General features: G+C 43.3%; 3 protein-coding genes across 3 annotated transcripts in view; 1 reads left to right on the forward strand and 2 right to left on the reverse strand.

Moving 5' to 3' along the window:
* The window catches only part of caly (calcyon neuron-specific vesicular protein), a gene marked incomplete at both ends in the record, with an annotated part of 17,695 nt that extends 9,714 nt beyond the window's left edge, over positions 1–7,981 (reverse strand). The window contains one exon of the mRNA XM_080722747.1: positions 7,850–7,981. Coding sequence (XP_080578873.1) covers positions 7,850–7,981 — 132 coding nt within the window. The remainder of the gene's footprint in view (positions 1–7,849) is intronic.
* The window catches only part of shoc2 (SHOC2 leucine rich repeat scaffold protein), a 618,526-nt gene that overhangs the window by 441,525 nt on the left and 162,210 nt on the right, over positions 1–14,791 (forward strand). The window lies entirely within an intron of this gene.
* On the reverse strand, positions 4,564–6,060 carry LOC308281554 (protein disulfide-isomerase-like; the record flags this gene model as incomplete). The annotated part of the gene is made up of 1 exon (XM_080721785.1): positions 4,564–6,060. One exon carries the CDS (start codon positions 6,058–6,060, stop codon positions 4,564–4,566), a length of 1,497 nt encoding a protein of 498 aa, XP_080577911.1.

Raw genomic sequence — 14,791 nt, forward strand, 5'->3', positions numbered from 1 at the left:
ACGCACGCACACACAAATACCCTGTAGGCCAGTGGTTCTCAACCTGTGGGTCGGGAAACCCAGGGGGTCCCCAGATGATTAGCTTAATGAGCAACATTGTTTTCTCACTCAACAGTAAACAAACCAACATAGAGTTTAACCCATTTAGTGCTCCAGAAATGAACGGGTTAACATGTCCAGCGTGCCTCCCGCAGGCTGCATCCACGACCGTTGTCTTATTTTGAAGGCCAGAAGTCCATAGCGTAAACACTTCCGGTTTGACGTCATGACGTCATTCACCGGAAGCGATCGTCATCAACATGCGGTTGTGTAATGGCCGATCGATGCCTTTCAACATGTGTTTTATTAGCGAGAATCTAATGCCATCTTTGGCTTTAAATGTGTTGTTTCGAGATAATGGACATTAAAGGCGAGACACTACAGGTGAATAGGGTAAAGAAAATAACTAATAGCTACCACAATGAAACTTTTCCAGTTGATTACTTACATCAAGACTAAGCTTTTTTGAATTATAAGTTTTCTGAAATTATATGTTTAGATATGCAAATTAGGCATTATATGCGCTAATAATGCCCAATTTGCATACTTTTCAGGTACATAAATCTGAAGATTGGATAATGCCAGGTTCAAAACTATTGTTTCATTTTCTTGACATATTAGAGACAAAAAGAATTACAGAGGGGATTTTAGATATCTCTTTTTGTCACTCCATAAATCATAAAATAGTGTCAACAGGCATAAAAACAGTATTTTCGCCATGTTTTTAGTGATAAAATGTGATGCAAATCAGGCTATGAATGATATATCAACAAACCCCTCTGTAAATATCTTCAGGATATAGATAAGAATAAAACTGTAAAGTTTGGTGTATGTGGGTGCAACTGAAGTGGAGATTTATGTACCTAAGTATGAGGAAAAACAGATTTTGAGAAAACGGCCTTTAAAGATCAGACACACCCCCATCCTATAGAAACCAATAATTGTAACTTCAAACTCCATTTTAATCATGTTAGATTGATCAAAAACGCCTGTCCTCGGTTCTGGTGACTCATACTGCCCTCCTAATACGTGAGGGGGCCATGTTTCTTTGATTCATCTTTTATTTATTTTTTATTGTCTATATATGTCTTTATTTTATAAAAAATGTATGGAAACAAATGCTGTTAACTCGGCACCTTCACGTGTGAAATGAACATCTATATCTGTATTTTGAATGTTTATTTTGCATTAGTTTGAAAGAAGGCATGTTTGGGAAGCAAAATAGTAAAAAATCTCACTTTTTAAAATTTTTAATTTTTACATGTTTTAACCTGCCATGTCTCGAGATTCCCCGTCGGCCTCCATGTTAAGGGATTACTATTTTGTGCACGTGCATCCGTGATGATGATGAATCAGCGAGTCCAATCGTGCCAATCGTTTCCAACGGACCCTCGGGTAAGAACGCCAGCGTTACTCTATATACAGTACTTTTCGCGAGTATACTCGGGATCGGCACTCTAAATACTTGAGTATTTTTCACGAGTATACTCAGGATCGGCTAGAAATGAGTTAAGTGTATAGAGGGTTTCTAAAGTGAAAATGTAAGGACTTTTTAATACCTCTAAAATGACAAATTAAGCATTGGACAAATTGTCAAATATTAGAGGCAGAAATTGTGAAAATAGCCGATCTACATGCTCTTGTGAGCATGTAGATCTGCTATTTTCACAATAGAACCGCGTTATACAAAATGTGATGCCTCAACTCTCAGTGTTCGTCAGGGTGGGGGGGTCCCCAGTTAAAATACTAGTAAGACGCCTCAGGGCGACATGCGACCTCCCCCTAAAGGGCGAGGTCACGCCAATTCCTGGCCAACTGGCCAGTGATGGATATCGAACCAGTTACCCATATATGGAGACCCCTGCATGATAGTCAACAATGTTATGGCATTACCAAATATGGGCATTCCCAGATATGTCCTTAATATTGATGACATTGGGACAGGGATCTCCATATATGGGCATAAAACATATGTTAATTAGCAAAGCCAAGCTGGGCCTTGGCAAGTTAGGGCCTGGGTTTGATGCTTGGGGATCTCCATATGGGCATACCCTAACAGGGCATCATCTGGGAATGCCCATATGGATATTTTATTGATTTCATCCTTTATTAATACAAGGGGGGAAAAAGTACAAATACGACACCTTCGTGGGCCATATTTGGCCCGGGAGCCACAGGTTTGACATCCCTGCTTTAACATTTCTCTGTCAAGTGGACCCATAAGCCCAGGTGAATGTATGTTTTTGGTTTTTTCTATTGTTTGTTTTTTGCTGTATGCCATGTTTTTGAGCGGTGCAAACCGCTCCTATATTTCACTTTCGGTTTATTTAGTTAAAATATATTAGCACGGGACGATTCTTTCATTCTTCATCGATTGGCTAGTTGAGTAACTAAACATTAGAATCGACCAATCAGAAACCGTTCTACTCATGACGACATGTGTTAGCCAAACAGAACAGACCAATCAAATGCTGTGTTGTTCATGTTAATTTAGATCTGTCTTGGCCATTACACTTGCACTTGAGACCGGTTTAAAGTTTATGAAAGGTCCAGGCGTAATGGCCAGGTTGTTCATATCCTGGACCTCTCCTAAACCTTAAACTAACAGATTGAACACCACACAGGATTCGAAACAGCAACCACGCTATATTACCCTTGCAGGCTATGATTACTGTTTCGAATCCTGTGTGTTGTTCAATCTGCCAGTTTAAGGTTTAGGAAAGGTCCAGGATATTGGGTTGGTCAGACTTTTCTCTCTAACTTTGACTGACGGACAATGCCAAGAAGTGCTGGGTTGCCCTCCTGTCTGTTTTCCCTCTGTCTTCTAATTGCTTTATAACCCTCAAGAAGATTTATTTGGCTCTATGCATACAAACTCATTCAAGACAGCGGCCACACTACATTACACTTGCAGATTATGGCCAGGCTGTTTGTCTGAACCTTAAACAGGCAGAGATCCGACACCAACCAGGATTTAAGACAGTTTGTATGCGGCATTTAAGAGATTTCCTGCATCTGGGTTCCATATTCTCGGTAAAGCTTATTCTCATCAGTTTGTTGTGTGTAATGGCCAGGCTGTTTGTCTGAACGCTAAACAGGCACAGCTGTTTGTCTGACCTCCTGTCTGTTTTCCCTCTGTCTCCTAATTGCTTTATAACCCTCTCTTCAGTTGCACTTCTTCTATAATATGCCTCTGTCTTGTAAGTGGAATAATATAACCTACATTTTCACATTTTATATACTGACCAGGGGTTCTGGTCTGACGTAACATATAAACATGACTGGTTGCAATGAAGATTTGCGCATGCTGTTTTACAGCATCCCTCATTACAGTATTAATGATCATACATATATGAAAATCTATATTTCTTTTTTCGTTACGCTATTAAGGATCATGCATAATGAAAATCGCCTTTGCACCGCTCACTTCGCACGGGTGCGATTTTTTATTTATATAGTAAATACCTTTTTTCATCTGATAGAGCTCATGGAGACCTTTAACATGATATAAAAAAGTCATTTTCACCAAGAATATCACTTACACCCTTACACCCTTTGCACTCCAAGCCCTCAATATAGAGTTATAGATAAATAGTCGATTATTTGACATCATACGCTGGCCACATGAAGTCCAAGATCAACATGTAGCCAGTGTTCGCAGAGACGAACGAAACTGGATGCACGCACCACAGTGGATTTGAACCCACAACCTCCATGGTGGTGGGCAGCTACTTTACCACTGCACCAACCAAGCATCTTCAAAGAGAGTTTTACATTAGGGTCCACATACCTACTGCAGAAGGTAAAGACATCATTGTAGCCAGGAGGAAAAGTGGAGAGAAGTGATTTGGTTGGCCAGAAGGCTTTCCTTTTTTTAATCCCATGATTTTGTAACCCATTTTTCACCCAGTGCCAATTGCCTATGTAATCCTGGGCTCTGCTCTCCCTCTGCCACGCCTGGGGAGACAACGGACAAACCTCATGCTTCCTTCAATGCATGGGTAGTCCAAGTTGTTTCTTTTCACCTGACAGGGGGGATTTCCCTGGGATGGACGTAGCACGTGGAAGGAACACGTTATTCCAACCAGTTCCTTTCCCCTCCATCAGGCGCCCCGGCTGGCCAAGGGGAGGCATTATTGAGACCAGGATTGTTTTTGAGAGGGTATCAACCCTAGGAGACACAGGGAGAACATGCAAACTCCACACAGAAAGGGCCTATCGTCAACCCCACCTAGGGTGTGGGCGCTGATGACACAGAGGGAGGAACACGCCCCCAGCACCCACAGCGTCCCCCAGCGGGAATCGAACCCAGGACCTTCTAGCTGTGAGGTGAAGCGCTAACCACTGCACCACCGAGCCCCGGCCAGAAGGCTTTCTAGTTCTACCCATGCTAACGTACTGGTGGAGGAGCAGTTAAAATGTGTAGCATGTTCGCAGTGAAGGGAAGGTCCACAGGGACGTGAAGGAGGTGTCGGTGACGAGGGTAAGAGGGGCTGAGGGTGGACCTTTGTTTGTCCGCCCTCCTTATAACTCGTCATGTCCATTTTCTTCAGCCAGTACACCACCCTCCTTGCCACCACTCTCCAGGAACCTGGTGAAGCCCTCCAGCGTTCTCTCTCCGCGGTAGTTGATGACCTTTCGGTCATCTCCCGCAGGGAAGAATTTAAGCGTAGGGACGTCGAGGACTTCAAACGACTGCACTTCATTGGTTGTTAAGTCGATCTTAGCCACGATGATATCCTCACTGTCCTTGTACTGCTCTCCCAGTTTGTCCCAGATGGGGTCCAGTTGTGTGCAGTGTCCACACCAGGGTGCATAGAAATCCACAAAGACATTCTTGGTGGGATTGAAGGCGACTTCTTTGAAGTTCTTGCCCACCAGGACCTTGACAGGGTTTTTGTCCCAGTCTTTGGGGATGTCTTCGCTCATGAGGTTGGGCTTGAGTTTGCCTTCGGTGAAGAGTGTACAGAGGGCGATAATGTTGTGAGCGGTGATGGCCTCATTCTCTAGCTTGTACCCTGTAATCTTGTCCAGGGTGAAGAGACGGATGGTGGGGCATTGCTCCTTCTTCAGGCCAAAGGCCTGCATGACGTCGTCGTCATTCTTGTCAGTGTCCACAAAGACAAACAGGATCTTGCCCTTGAAGCCTTCTGCTGCCTTCTTGAATTGGTACATTTTGTCCCCAAAGTCAGAGGCAGCCTTGGACATGAACATAACGATGGGGGGCTTGAATTCCCCTCCGAAGATCTTATAGACAGTCTGCGCTGAGAACTCGATGACCATAGGAAGCTCGTTGGCCTTAATGAAGGCTAGGAGGTTGGCTTCGGTGAGCTCTCCATCAAAGGTGTTACGACCCTCATCAAACGTCTTGAAGAGGACAACACCATCCTTGGACACCTCAAACTTTGAGTAGACAGCATCATCAGAGGTCATCCCAAATGGAATGTCATCGAACTCAAATGGAATTTCATGGGCGGCTTCCGCTGCTTTAACAAAGGCCTTAGCGTCCTCGGATTGAGCATCCTTGAAGAAGCCTATGACCGCCACCTCGTTTGCGATCATAGACTCTGCTTGCGCGACGTCGGCCAGGGTGGCAACAGCTGGGCCTGTGCGTATCTTAAGCCACTTGAAGATGTCATTAGCCTGCCTAACACCACGGTACTCCCTGTGTGACTCCTTTTCACCTCCCTTGAAGAACAGGATGGTCGAGTATCGTTGGATGTCATACTCCTGGGCCATCTCTGTCTCCGCTGTGGCGTCTACCATACCCAGGCGTATATCTGAACCCTCATCCTTCAGCATGCGGGCCGCTTTGGCATACTCCGGGGCCTGCTCTTTGCAGTGGCGGCACCACGGGGCATGGAATTGCACCAGCAGGTTAGGGTGGGCTCTCAGTGCCTCATCGAAGCTGCTCTTCCCCAGCACCAGGACACCCTCTTCCTCTGTGATCCGGGCCGAACAACTCCTGGCCACCAGCAGCGTGCTGGCCACCAGCAGTGTACAGAGGAGGACAAACTTCATAGTTACCAAAGCAAAGCCTTTAATGGAAACAGGCATCTCTGATTCAAATGGAAACTGTTAATAAGGGCTGTTTTCTAGAGCTAACACTCAGTGTGGCGTCGACACGTTTATTTATACCCACAAACACTCGAAAGCATCACAGCCGTGCTCTGATTGGACAGATGTTGACATAATGATTGCCATATAAGGTTGGAGATAAAGTACTTTAAATTAATGGCCATATATGGAGGTCTCTGTGTCAGTCCTTGTCCCTTTCATGCCCATATATGGATATCGCTGATGTCATCAATATTTAAGCCCATATCTTGGAATGCCCATATATGGACATACTGTCTCATGTGATCTATGATGTAAGTCATCTCCATATTTGGGAAAAGTAACATTTTTAATTAAAGTCAATGGAGGAAATTAATTCACAAATACATTTATATATATATATATATATATATATATATATATATATATATATATATATATATATATAGGTAGGGCACTGCACTCCCCGCTGTGGCGGGGAACGCGCGTGCTGAAGTCTGTCTTGACTCATGTGGCATACGTGATATCAGAGCCTTTTGTGCCGGTTCCGTATATGGACATCTCTGTATCTGTCTGTCTGTGTCCCTTTTATGCCCGTATATGGATATATTTGTGATTCTGCGTCCATTTTATGCCCATATATGGAGATCTCTATGCCCTGCATATATGGAGATATATGTATATCTATGTCCATTTTATGCCCATATATGGAGATCTCTGTATCTGTCTGTCTGTGTCCCTTTTATGCCCGTATATGGAAAATCGTGTATAGGGTCGGGTCGAGGCCGGGCACTGCACTACCTGCTGCGGTGGGGAACACGCGTGCCGAATTTGAAGCCGGTGGGACAAATGGTTCTCGAGATACGCGGATTACATACATAATACATACATACATACACACTCACAGAGATTTTTTGTTGTTTGTCGTGCCGGGAAAACGGGAAAACGGGAAAACCGCGCATCGTGTCAGGTCAAGGCCGGGCACGGCACTCCGCGTTGCGGCGGGAAACATGCGTGCCAAATCTGAAGCCGGTGGGACGAACGGTTCTTGAGATACACAGATTACATACATACATCACATTTATTGTAAGATATATCCATATACATATATGGACTTAATATTAACGTTTTCGGGGAAGGTAGGGTGTAAATCAGAGTAAAGTAGGCTCTTGGGCCAGTTAGGGCCTGGGATTGATGACATCAGAAATCTCCATATATGGGCATAAAAAGGATTTTGTTTCTAGGAATGACCATATATGGACTTTTTATTTTTAATATGTATCCATCCATATACATACAATACAATTATGTTATGCCCATACATCTAGATCCCTCTGAACCAGCCACACAGATATGGGCAATGCCTTTGCCATCTGGCCAGTGATATATATCAATGACATCAGGGATCAGTAGCATAAAAGGGATACCCATATATGGACTTTTACATGGGTGATGTCACAGTGACAAGGGAACCAACCCATAGACTGTAAAAATGTGTACTTACTGACACAGTATGGATATCCAGGGTTTGATCTTTGATGAAGTTCAGTACTTCAGTACTTCCTGTACTGACTGAAGGACTGATTGAAGGACTGATGTCACGTGACATCACTTCCTGTACTGAAGGACGGACAAGCTACGACATTTCTCATGGTACACTGCGACCTTCGGTCGCAATAATAATGATTATTTTGGGGGTCGCGGCCTGAAAAGGTTGAGAACCACTGCTTCAGCTACACAGTATACGACGTACCTTGTCCGGGAAAGGGTGCTGTAGCTGCTTCACCTCCAGGGGGGTGATGAGGGGGATGTTGTCAAAGCCATCGTCTGCGGACGGCTGTTTCTCCAGCTTCTTATCACACAGGTTACTGCCCAGCTTCACCATGGCTCACTGTATGGTCCTGGTCTGAGAGCACACAGAGGGCCATCTCAGGTCAGAATATGAACTCACCCTGGGATTTTGTACCTTACACCAGTGTTTCTCAACCACTGTGCCTGGGGACCTTCGGTGTGCCCCTGAGAAGGGTCAAGTGTGCCCCTTGAAACTGCTTAAAAATGATTTAAACAGCCGATCTACAAGCGCGCAACGCCTCGCGGTGCGAGGTGTTGTGTGCTTGTATATCTGCTGTTTTCACTACTGTTGTTCGGCAGCCTTGTATGATGAAGCAGGGCTTTATTTTGTGAAGAAACATACAAATTTGAAACTTGGAGGTACAAGGTTTCTTCCCGACAGTGATGATATTTACACCCCTGGTGTGCCCAAGGATTCTTGGGACATGAAAAGTGTGCCCATGCAGAAAAAAGGTTGAGAAACACTGCCTTACACAATCTTTTCCCTCCATGCCGTTGGTTCGCAAGGTGGGGTAGGGACCCCCAGGGGTCCTTGAGGATGTTCCAGGGGGTATCCAGCCAGATAGATAGTTAGGAACCAAATGGACCATTATGGGTACGTACTGTATGTATACTCTCAGAGTTAAATCTAACAATTCATTTAGCGAATGTCTGTCCATCCGCCGTCTGACCGTCTGTCTACATGCTGACAGCACTGATACTAAACAGTGTTGCCACCATGGTAACATCTGCATGCTGAAACAATGCCCAATTGACATCACTGATAGTCCATGGGCCAGACGGGTTGTCGGTATCAAAAAGGTGGCAAAGGTTACCATGCATTTTTGAAAAGCTCTATATCTGTAGTTTATATTTTGGTATGATAACCCTTTCTTAGACACAGCTAAATTGTGTTATCAGCCGCTGGAGTTGGTGTCCCATTAACTTTACATTAAAAAGCAAAAAAATTATCTGCTTTTAGTAGCATAAGAGGGGTCAAACTAGGGGTTTGTCATGATGCCGAATCCATTGCAAGCATTTGTTTTGCACAAAAAACATTCCTTGGGCTATTAATGGCCTCAGAAAACGATGCATGTATGGGTGTGCATTCATGTTAGTCAGAGGCCTTAGGGTTTTATTTCTCGTGCTAATCAGTCTAAAAGCGCCATATTTTGCACAGATGTAGCCCAGGGCATGCTCTAATGACAGAGTTTCCTGCAGGAAAAAGTCTTGACCAGGGGGGAAGCATAGGAGCCGGAAAAATTTGCTTAATTAATTAATTAATTTGCTTAACACGTTGCAAGCCGCGGCAGAACCCTCTGAACAGAGGTAGCGCCGAAGAAATAAGCCATTTATTTACAAACATGTTTTAAAAAAACAAAGCCCACATGATAACAACACGTAATGGAGTGCTCGATACAGCGTACATATTCATCCTGCAGAGGTCGGCGATCTTACTTTGGCGAGGCGGAGGGGAGATCAATTCCATTCGTTTACGTGCGGCGAAGCAGGGAAAGGAGCGATAGAGAAGCGGCGCCCGAACGTGATTGAAACCGCGATCCACGAACAGAGACAAAGAGTAGCCATCTTGTGTGTCCTTCTTGTCGATTTTCAACACTGGGGAGAGTTCATGGCCACTCCTGGCCAGCCATCCATCCAGAATGTGAGTCAACGGCGTGGCCTGCTGGATATTACGAGTATCACACCCAGCACCAGAAAATGACTGTGAGAGCATATTAACCGTTTCAGATAGCTCCAAAAAGACACAGAGAAGAATTTCCGATGTTTTTTTTTTTTATTATTATCATTTATATCAAAAGTCCGGGAATAGACGTGTGGCTGATGGGACCCAGTAGGAAGTCCGAGGGAGTACGACCAGGCTTAGAAGGTGTTAATTAAAATGCATTTCTTGATTAATTTTTATTATATTAATTCTTATGTTTGCCCTCAAAATATTAAGTGAAGTTAAATAAGAGAGAGAAGTTGCTTATAACAAACAAATCAAAACATATTTCGATTTTTGATTAAGTCAGTTATCATTTTTGCCCTCAAAATATTAATGAGTTGGTGTGAAAAAGTAAAATGCAACTACATTATGCTATCATTATTCACATTTATTCAACATTGTGTAGCAAAACCAGTTTAGCTACTTTGACCCTGTACATCTGCTATTTGAAAATAGCTGATCTACAAGCTCACAGCATCACACAGCCAAACCAAACGTTGGCGAGGTTGTTTATAGGCTACTTTACATTTAAGTACCAATCGTTCTTATTTTGTTTTGAAGTCCACCGATAGGCTCTTATTTTGAAGCCTATGTATTGACCGGGGTAACAGGTTTACGTTGGTCTGACATGACGAACAATAACATAGCTACCTAGCTTGCTAGTGCTTCTGTGTGCTGGTGATGAGTGATGACCAGTGATCGGACGCTATACTATCGTCGTAGGGTTAGGTAACGTGGTATTGGCGCTGCTATGTTTAATCTTACACATTAAACCAACATAAATAGTAAAGCTTTTCACACGGAAGGCTTTATTGAGCAATGAGCACCCGCACAAAGTCCTGTGAAACTAACTCACGGAGTGGTGCGTGATTCTCATGCAGTAGCCTACACACGTAACACATCCCTCCCGTGCTGGAGTTAAATACTTTTGCAAGTTTTTCTACCGTGAGTCGCGGGTAACTGCCAGGATTTCCACCGCGGAGGTAAAGGCTCAGCCCTGAGCCGCTCAGGGCACTGGGCAGGGCTGCATTGTGCCAGCCACCCTCTCCTCCTCTCCTCCGTGATATGAAACATGCTCGCGGGCGGCGGCGCAGCGCAGCGTGGTGTAGGCGAAATGTGAAGTCCATCTACTGTATTAGTCCCAAATCGCAAAATGTACTATAGTGGTTTTAAAAGAAATCTACATCTCTTCCTTGCACCGTTAAAGCCCCGGTGAACATTTGTGACGGTGGGCTGCTCTGGACGTGTGTATGTGATGAAAACAAGCATGCACTGGTGACGTTTAGGGCTTTTCGCTATGCGTCTTGGCCGGGCGCTAAAGATTTCAGACCAGGCGCAGCGCCTGGCTTGTAAAGTGCTGCCGAAAACGCTGAATGATTTAGCTAGGACGCCCGAGTCGGTGACCTTCGGGGTCGCCACAGCTCCAGAAAAACAATGGTTTAGTGATGAAAAGTGATGAGTCATCACTTTTCAGAGTTTTGTGGATGTTTTCTGGAGCCCTAAGGTCACCGACTCGGGCGCCCTAGCTAAATCATTAGAGCATGCCCTGGGCTACATCTGGGCAAAATGTGGCGCTTTTAGACTGATTAGCATGAGAAATAAAACCCTAAGGCCTCCGACTAACATGAATGCACACCCATACATGCATCGTCTTCTGAGGCCATTTATAGCCCAAGGAATGTTTTTTGTGCAAAACAGATGCTTGCAATGGATTCGGCATCATGAAAACCCCCTATTTTGACCCCTCTTATGCTACTAAAAGCAGATTATTTTTTTTTACCTTTTTTCCTGTAATGTAATGTTAATGGGACACCAACTCTAGTGGCTGATAACACCAATTTAGCTGTGTCTAAGAAAGGGTTATCATACCAAAATATAATCTACAGATATAGAGCTTTTCAAAAATGCATGGTAACCTTTGCCACCTTTTTGATACCGACAACCCGTCTGGCCCATGGACTATGACTGACATCACTACAGAGCCCAAATTTGGATATGACATCACAGACTGGCCTGGACACGGAACACCATATATGGGCATAAAATAGTGCCAGCAAGACAGTCGGATATAACGGGTATTGCACAACTGGACATCAACGGTGACTACTCTGCCCAACATTACTTCTGAGACTCCTACATTCAATCCCTCATATACTGTGCATACCCCCCGGGCACAGGACTAGTTAACATTAATGTTACAAAATAAGGGATCCCAGAGATAGAAATGCTATTAAACAGGAGTCCGTAGCCTAATGCCAAACTGGGGGTCCTTGAAATTAAAATGGTGCTATAGAGACATCATTTTCTTTTCCTCTTATATGAGGATCCCTGGCATATCTTTTGAAATGGGGGTCCGAGGGTTAATACTGTAAGTGTCAATTGTATAGGGTCCTAGAAGTTAGGAGAGTTTGAGTACCAATGCTCTATGCCAGCCGTTACCAGCCCCACTGGACTGCTGTGGAGGTGTTTTACTGAAACACACTGTATACTGCCCTCTCGCTGTGTTTTGGTCTTTTCACCCGTTTGTTTTGGTAGACAGGAGGTTTTTGGATAAGGGCAATGTGTTTCTGCAGCGGTAAACACAGTGGTGTAAAGTAACTAAGTAAGTAAGTACATGTACTCAAGTACTGTACTTAAGTACAATTTTGAGGTATTTGTACTTGTACTACACTACATCTCAGATGCAAATATTGTACTTTTACTGCGCTGCATTTATTTGAAAACTTGAGTTACTAGTTACTTTGTTCGATGTTGATTATTATTTACTGAGTTACTAGGGCCCAAGGTGGAGGGGCCTTAATTATTTTATACTTTAGCTATTGAAAAATAGCAGATGTACTGCTATTTTTGAAAAGTCGTGGAAAGGTGTGCAAATCTTTGTATACCTATTATGTATTTTTTAAGCGAACATTTATAACTCAAATTTTGCTTCTGGGTGGTCCCTGGAACTAAATGCTTTGAGATGGGGGTCTGTGGCCAAATGCATATCATTTTGGGGGTCCTTCACATGAAAAGGCTTGAGCACCACTGACATAGAAACATGGGTTTTTCAAAAAACCTTAGAAGGATTTGAGACTTGCACACATTTTCAAGATTTTTCAAAAATATCAGATCTACAAACTCCCAGTGCGGCACTCGGTGCCACGCTGTGAGCTTGTAGATCTGATATTTTTCAATAGTTAAAGCACAAAATAGTGGTTAAACCCCTTCCCCCTATGAAGAACATTGATGGGGGGCCCTCTGCAGTGAATCCTTGTACCCAGGGCCCAGAATTTGGTGCGACACCCCTGACTATGCCTGTAACTAAAACGGATCCTTGCGTATCCACTTTTACACTCAGTTAAATGAGCACTCTGTTGGTTGTCCTCACTGAGCACACTAAAAGCTTTATAAGAAAATAGAAAGAGGAATGTTGTACTTCTGTTGTACGCTGATAACAACGTGAATAGAATTGAAAATAAACTTGTAATGCTATTTGTGGAGAAACTTCTCCATCTTCTGATGTGGTTATATCAAAAGCAAACAAAACTTAGCAGAAGAACAGTGCTTCTCCTGCACACACAGAAAAAAAAGATTTATTGCTTTTCATTTCTAGGGGAAAGAAGGTCTGCGAGATAGTGACAAATCCTCATATTGCGATATTTTCCCAGGGAATTGCGTTAAACAATATTGGACATAAACATCTGCGACACGATTTCTTTTCAGTTTGCTTTGAAATGTCAGAAACAGGGGAGGCCAATATTTTTCTATACAACTTGTGTTTTGGGAAGATAACGATTTTTTTTATTGTACTTCTTTGGATCTCTGTTTTTGTTACCGTTCTGTACACATTTTGTATTGCTGAGTGGTGGAAGTGGTACGACCAGAGAATATTAATACTTAGAATTCTGTGAATAACCAAGGTCTGCCGATTCTAACACCATGGTAGCTTGTTCCCAGTTGAATTAAACATTCAAATAGAAGATTATAAGGACAAATAGGACAGTTGAAGGCCATATTCAAAATACATTTCATGTGGAAACTGGAAACACATTATAATATAATAAAATCTTAGTGGAGTCATACAGTAGCAGAGAGCAACTGATTTAGAAAGAGGCAAGAAAGCAATAATGTGGAAAATAGTTGGGATTTAATTAAAATGGCCTTCACTCTGTAATTGCTTCTTGAGAGCTTCATGTGTGTATAATCATCCTCATATTGTAGATAACTTTCTGTTTAAAATGTCAACACGGCAGCACGTATACAGTATGTTACTTCCACTTCTTGTGCCACGAGTCTCGTATAATCTCAGTCTTTGCCACTTCTTTACAAATGCATTTATATGATCCATCTCAGGGGTGTTGCACCAAATTCTGGGCCCTGGGTACAAGGATTCACAGTGGGCCGCCCATGAACTCATTATTACGCATTATTTTGTGCTTTAACAAATGAAAAATAGCAGATATACAAGCTCACAGTGCGCGCTGCGAGCTTGTAGATCTGCTATTTTTGAAAAATCGTGAAAATGTGTGTCTTTGAATATTTCAAATTTGAAAAACCCATGTTTCTATGTCAGTGGTGCTCAAAACTTTTCATGAGAAGGACCCCCAAAATGATATGTGTTTGGCCACGGACCCCCATCTCAAAATATTTTGTTCCAGGGACTCTCCAAAAGCAAAATTTGAGTTACAAATGTTCGCTTAAAAAATAGATATATTCAAAGATTTGCACACATTTTCACGACTTTTCAAAAATAGCAGATCTACAAGCTTGCAGCGCGGGCACTCGGTGCCGCGCTGTGAGCTTGTATATCTGCTATTTTTCAATAGCTAAAGTATAAAACAATTAAGGCCCCTCAAGGGCCCTAGCAACTCAGTCCCACTCCCCCCCCCCCCCCCCCCCCCTTGTGACACCCCCTATAATCTCAGTCTTTGACAGTTCTTTACAAATGCATTTATATGATCCATCATACGATGCATTCATATAATCCACCTGTGAGACCAAAAGGCTCCGTAGATGCCACTAAACCTTCCCAAATGCATCGCTGCTGATAAGGATGCTATTCTATTCTCCTCGCAATCAATAACTCATCTAAATGTAGAGGCAAGAGGTGAGAAGCCACTTATCTCCTCCACACACGCACTTATGCACGCACGCACG

This window comes from Nannobrachium achirus (genome assembly GCF_963921795.1).
Source record: "Nannobrachium achirus genome assembly, chromosome: 3".
NCBI classification, from domain to species: Eukaryota; Metazoa; Chordata; class Actinopteri; order Myctophiformes; family Myctophidae; genus Nannobrachium; species Nannobrachium achirus.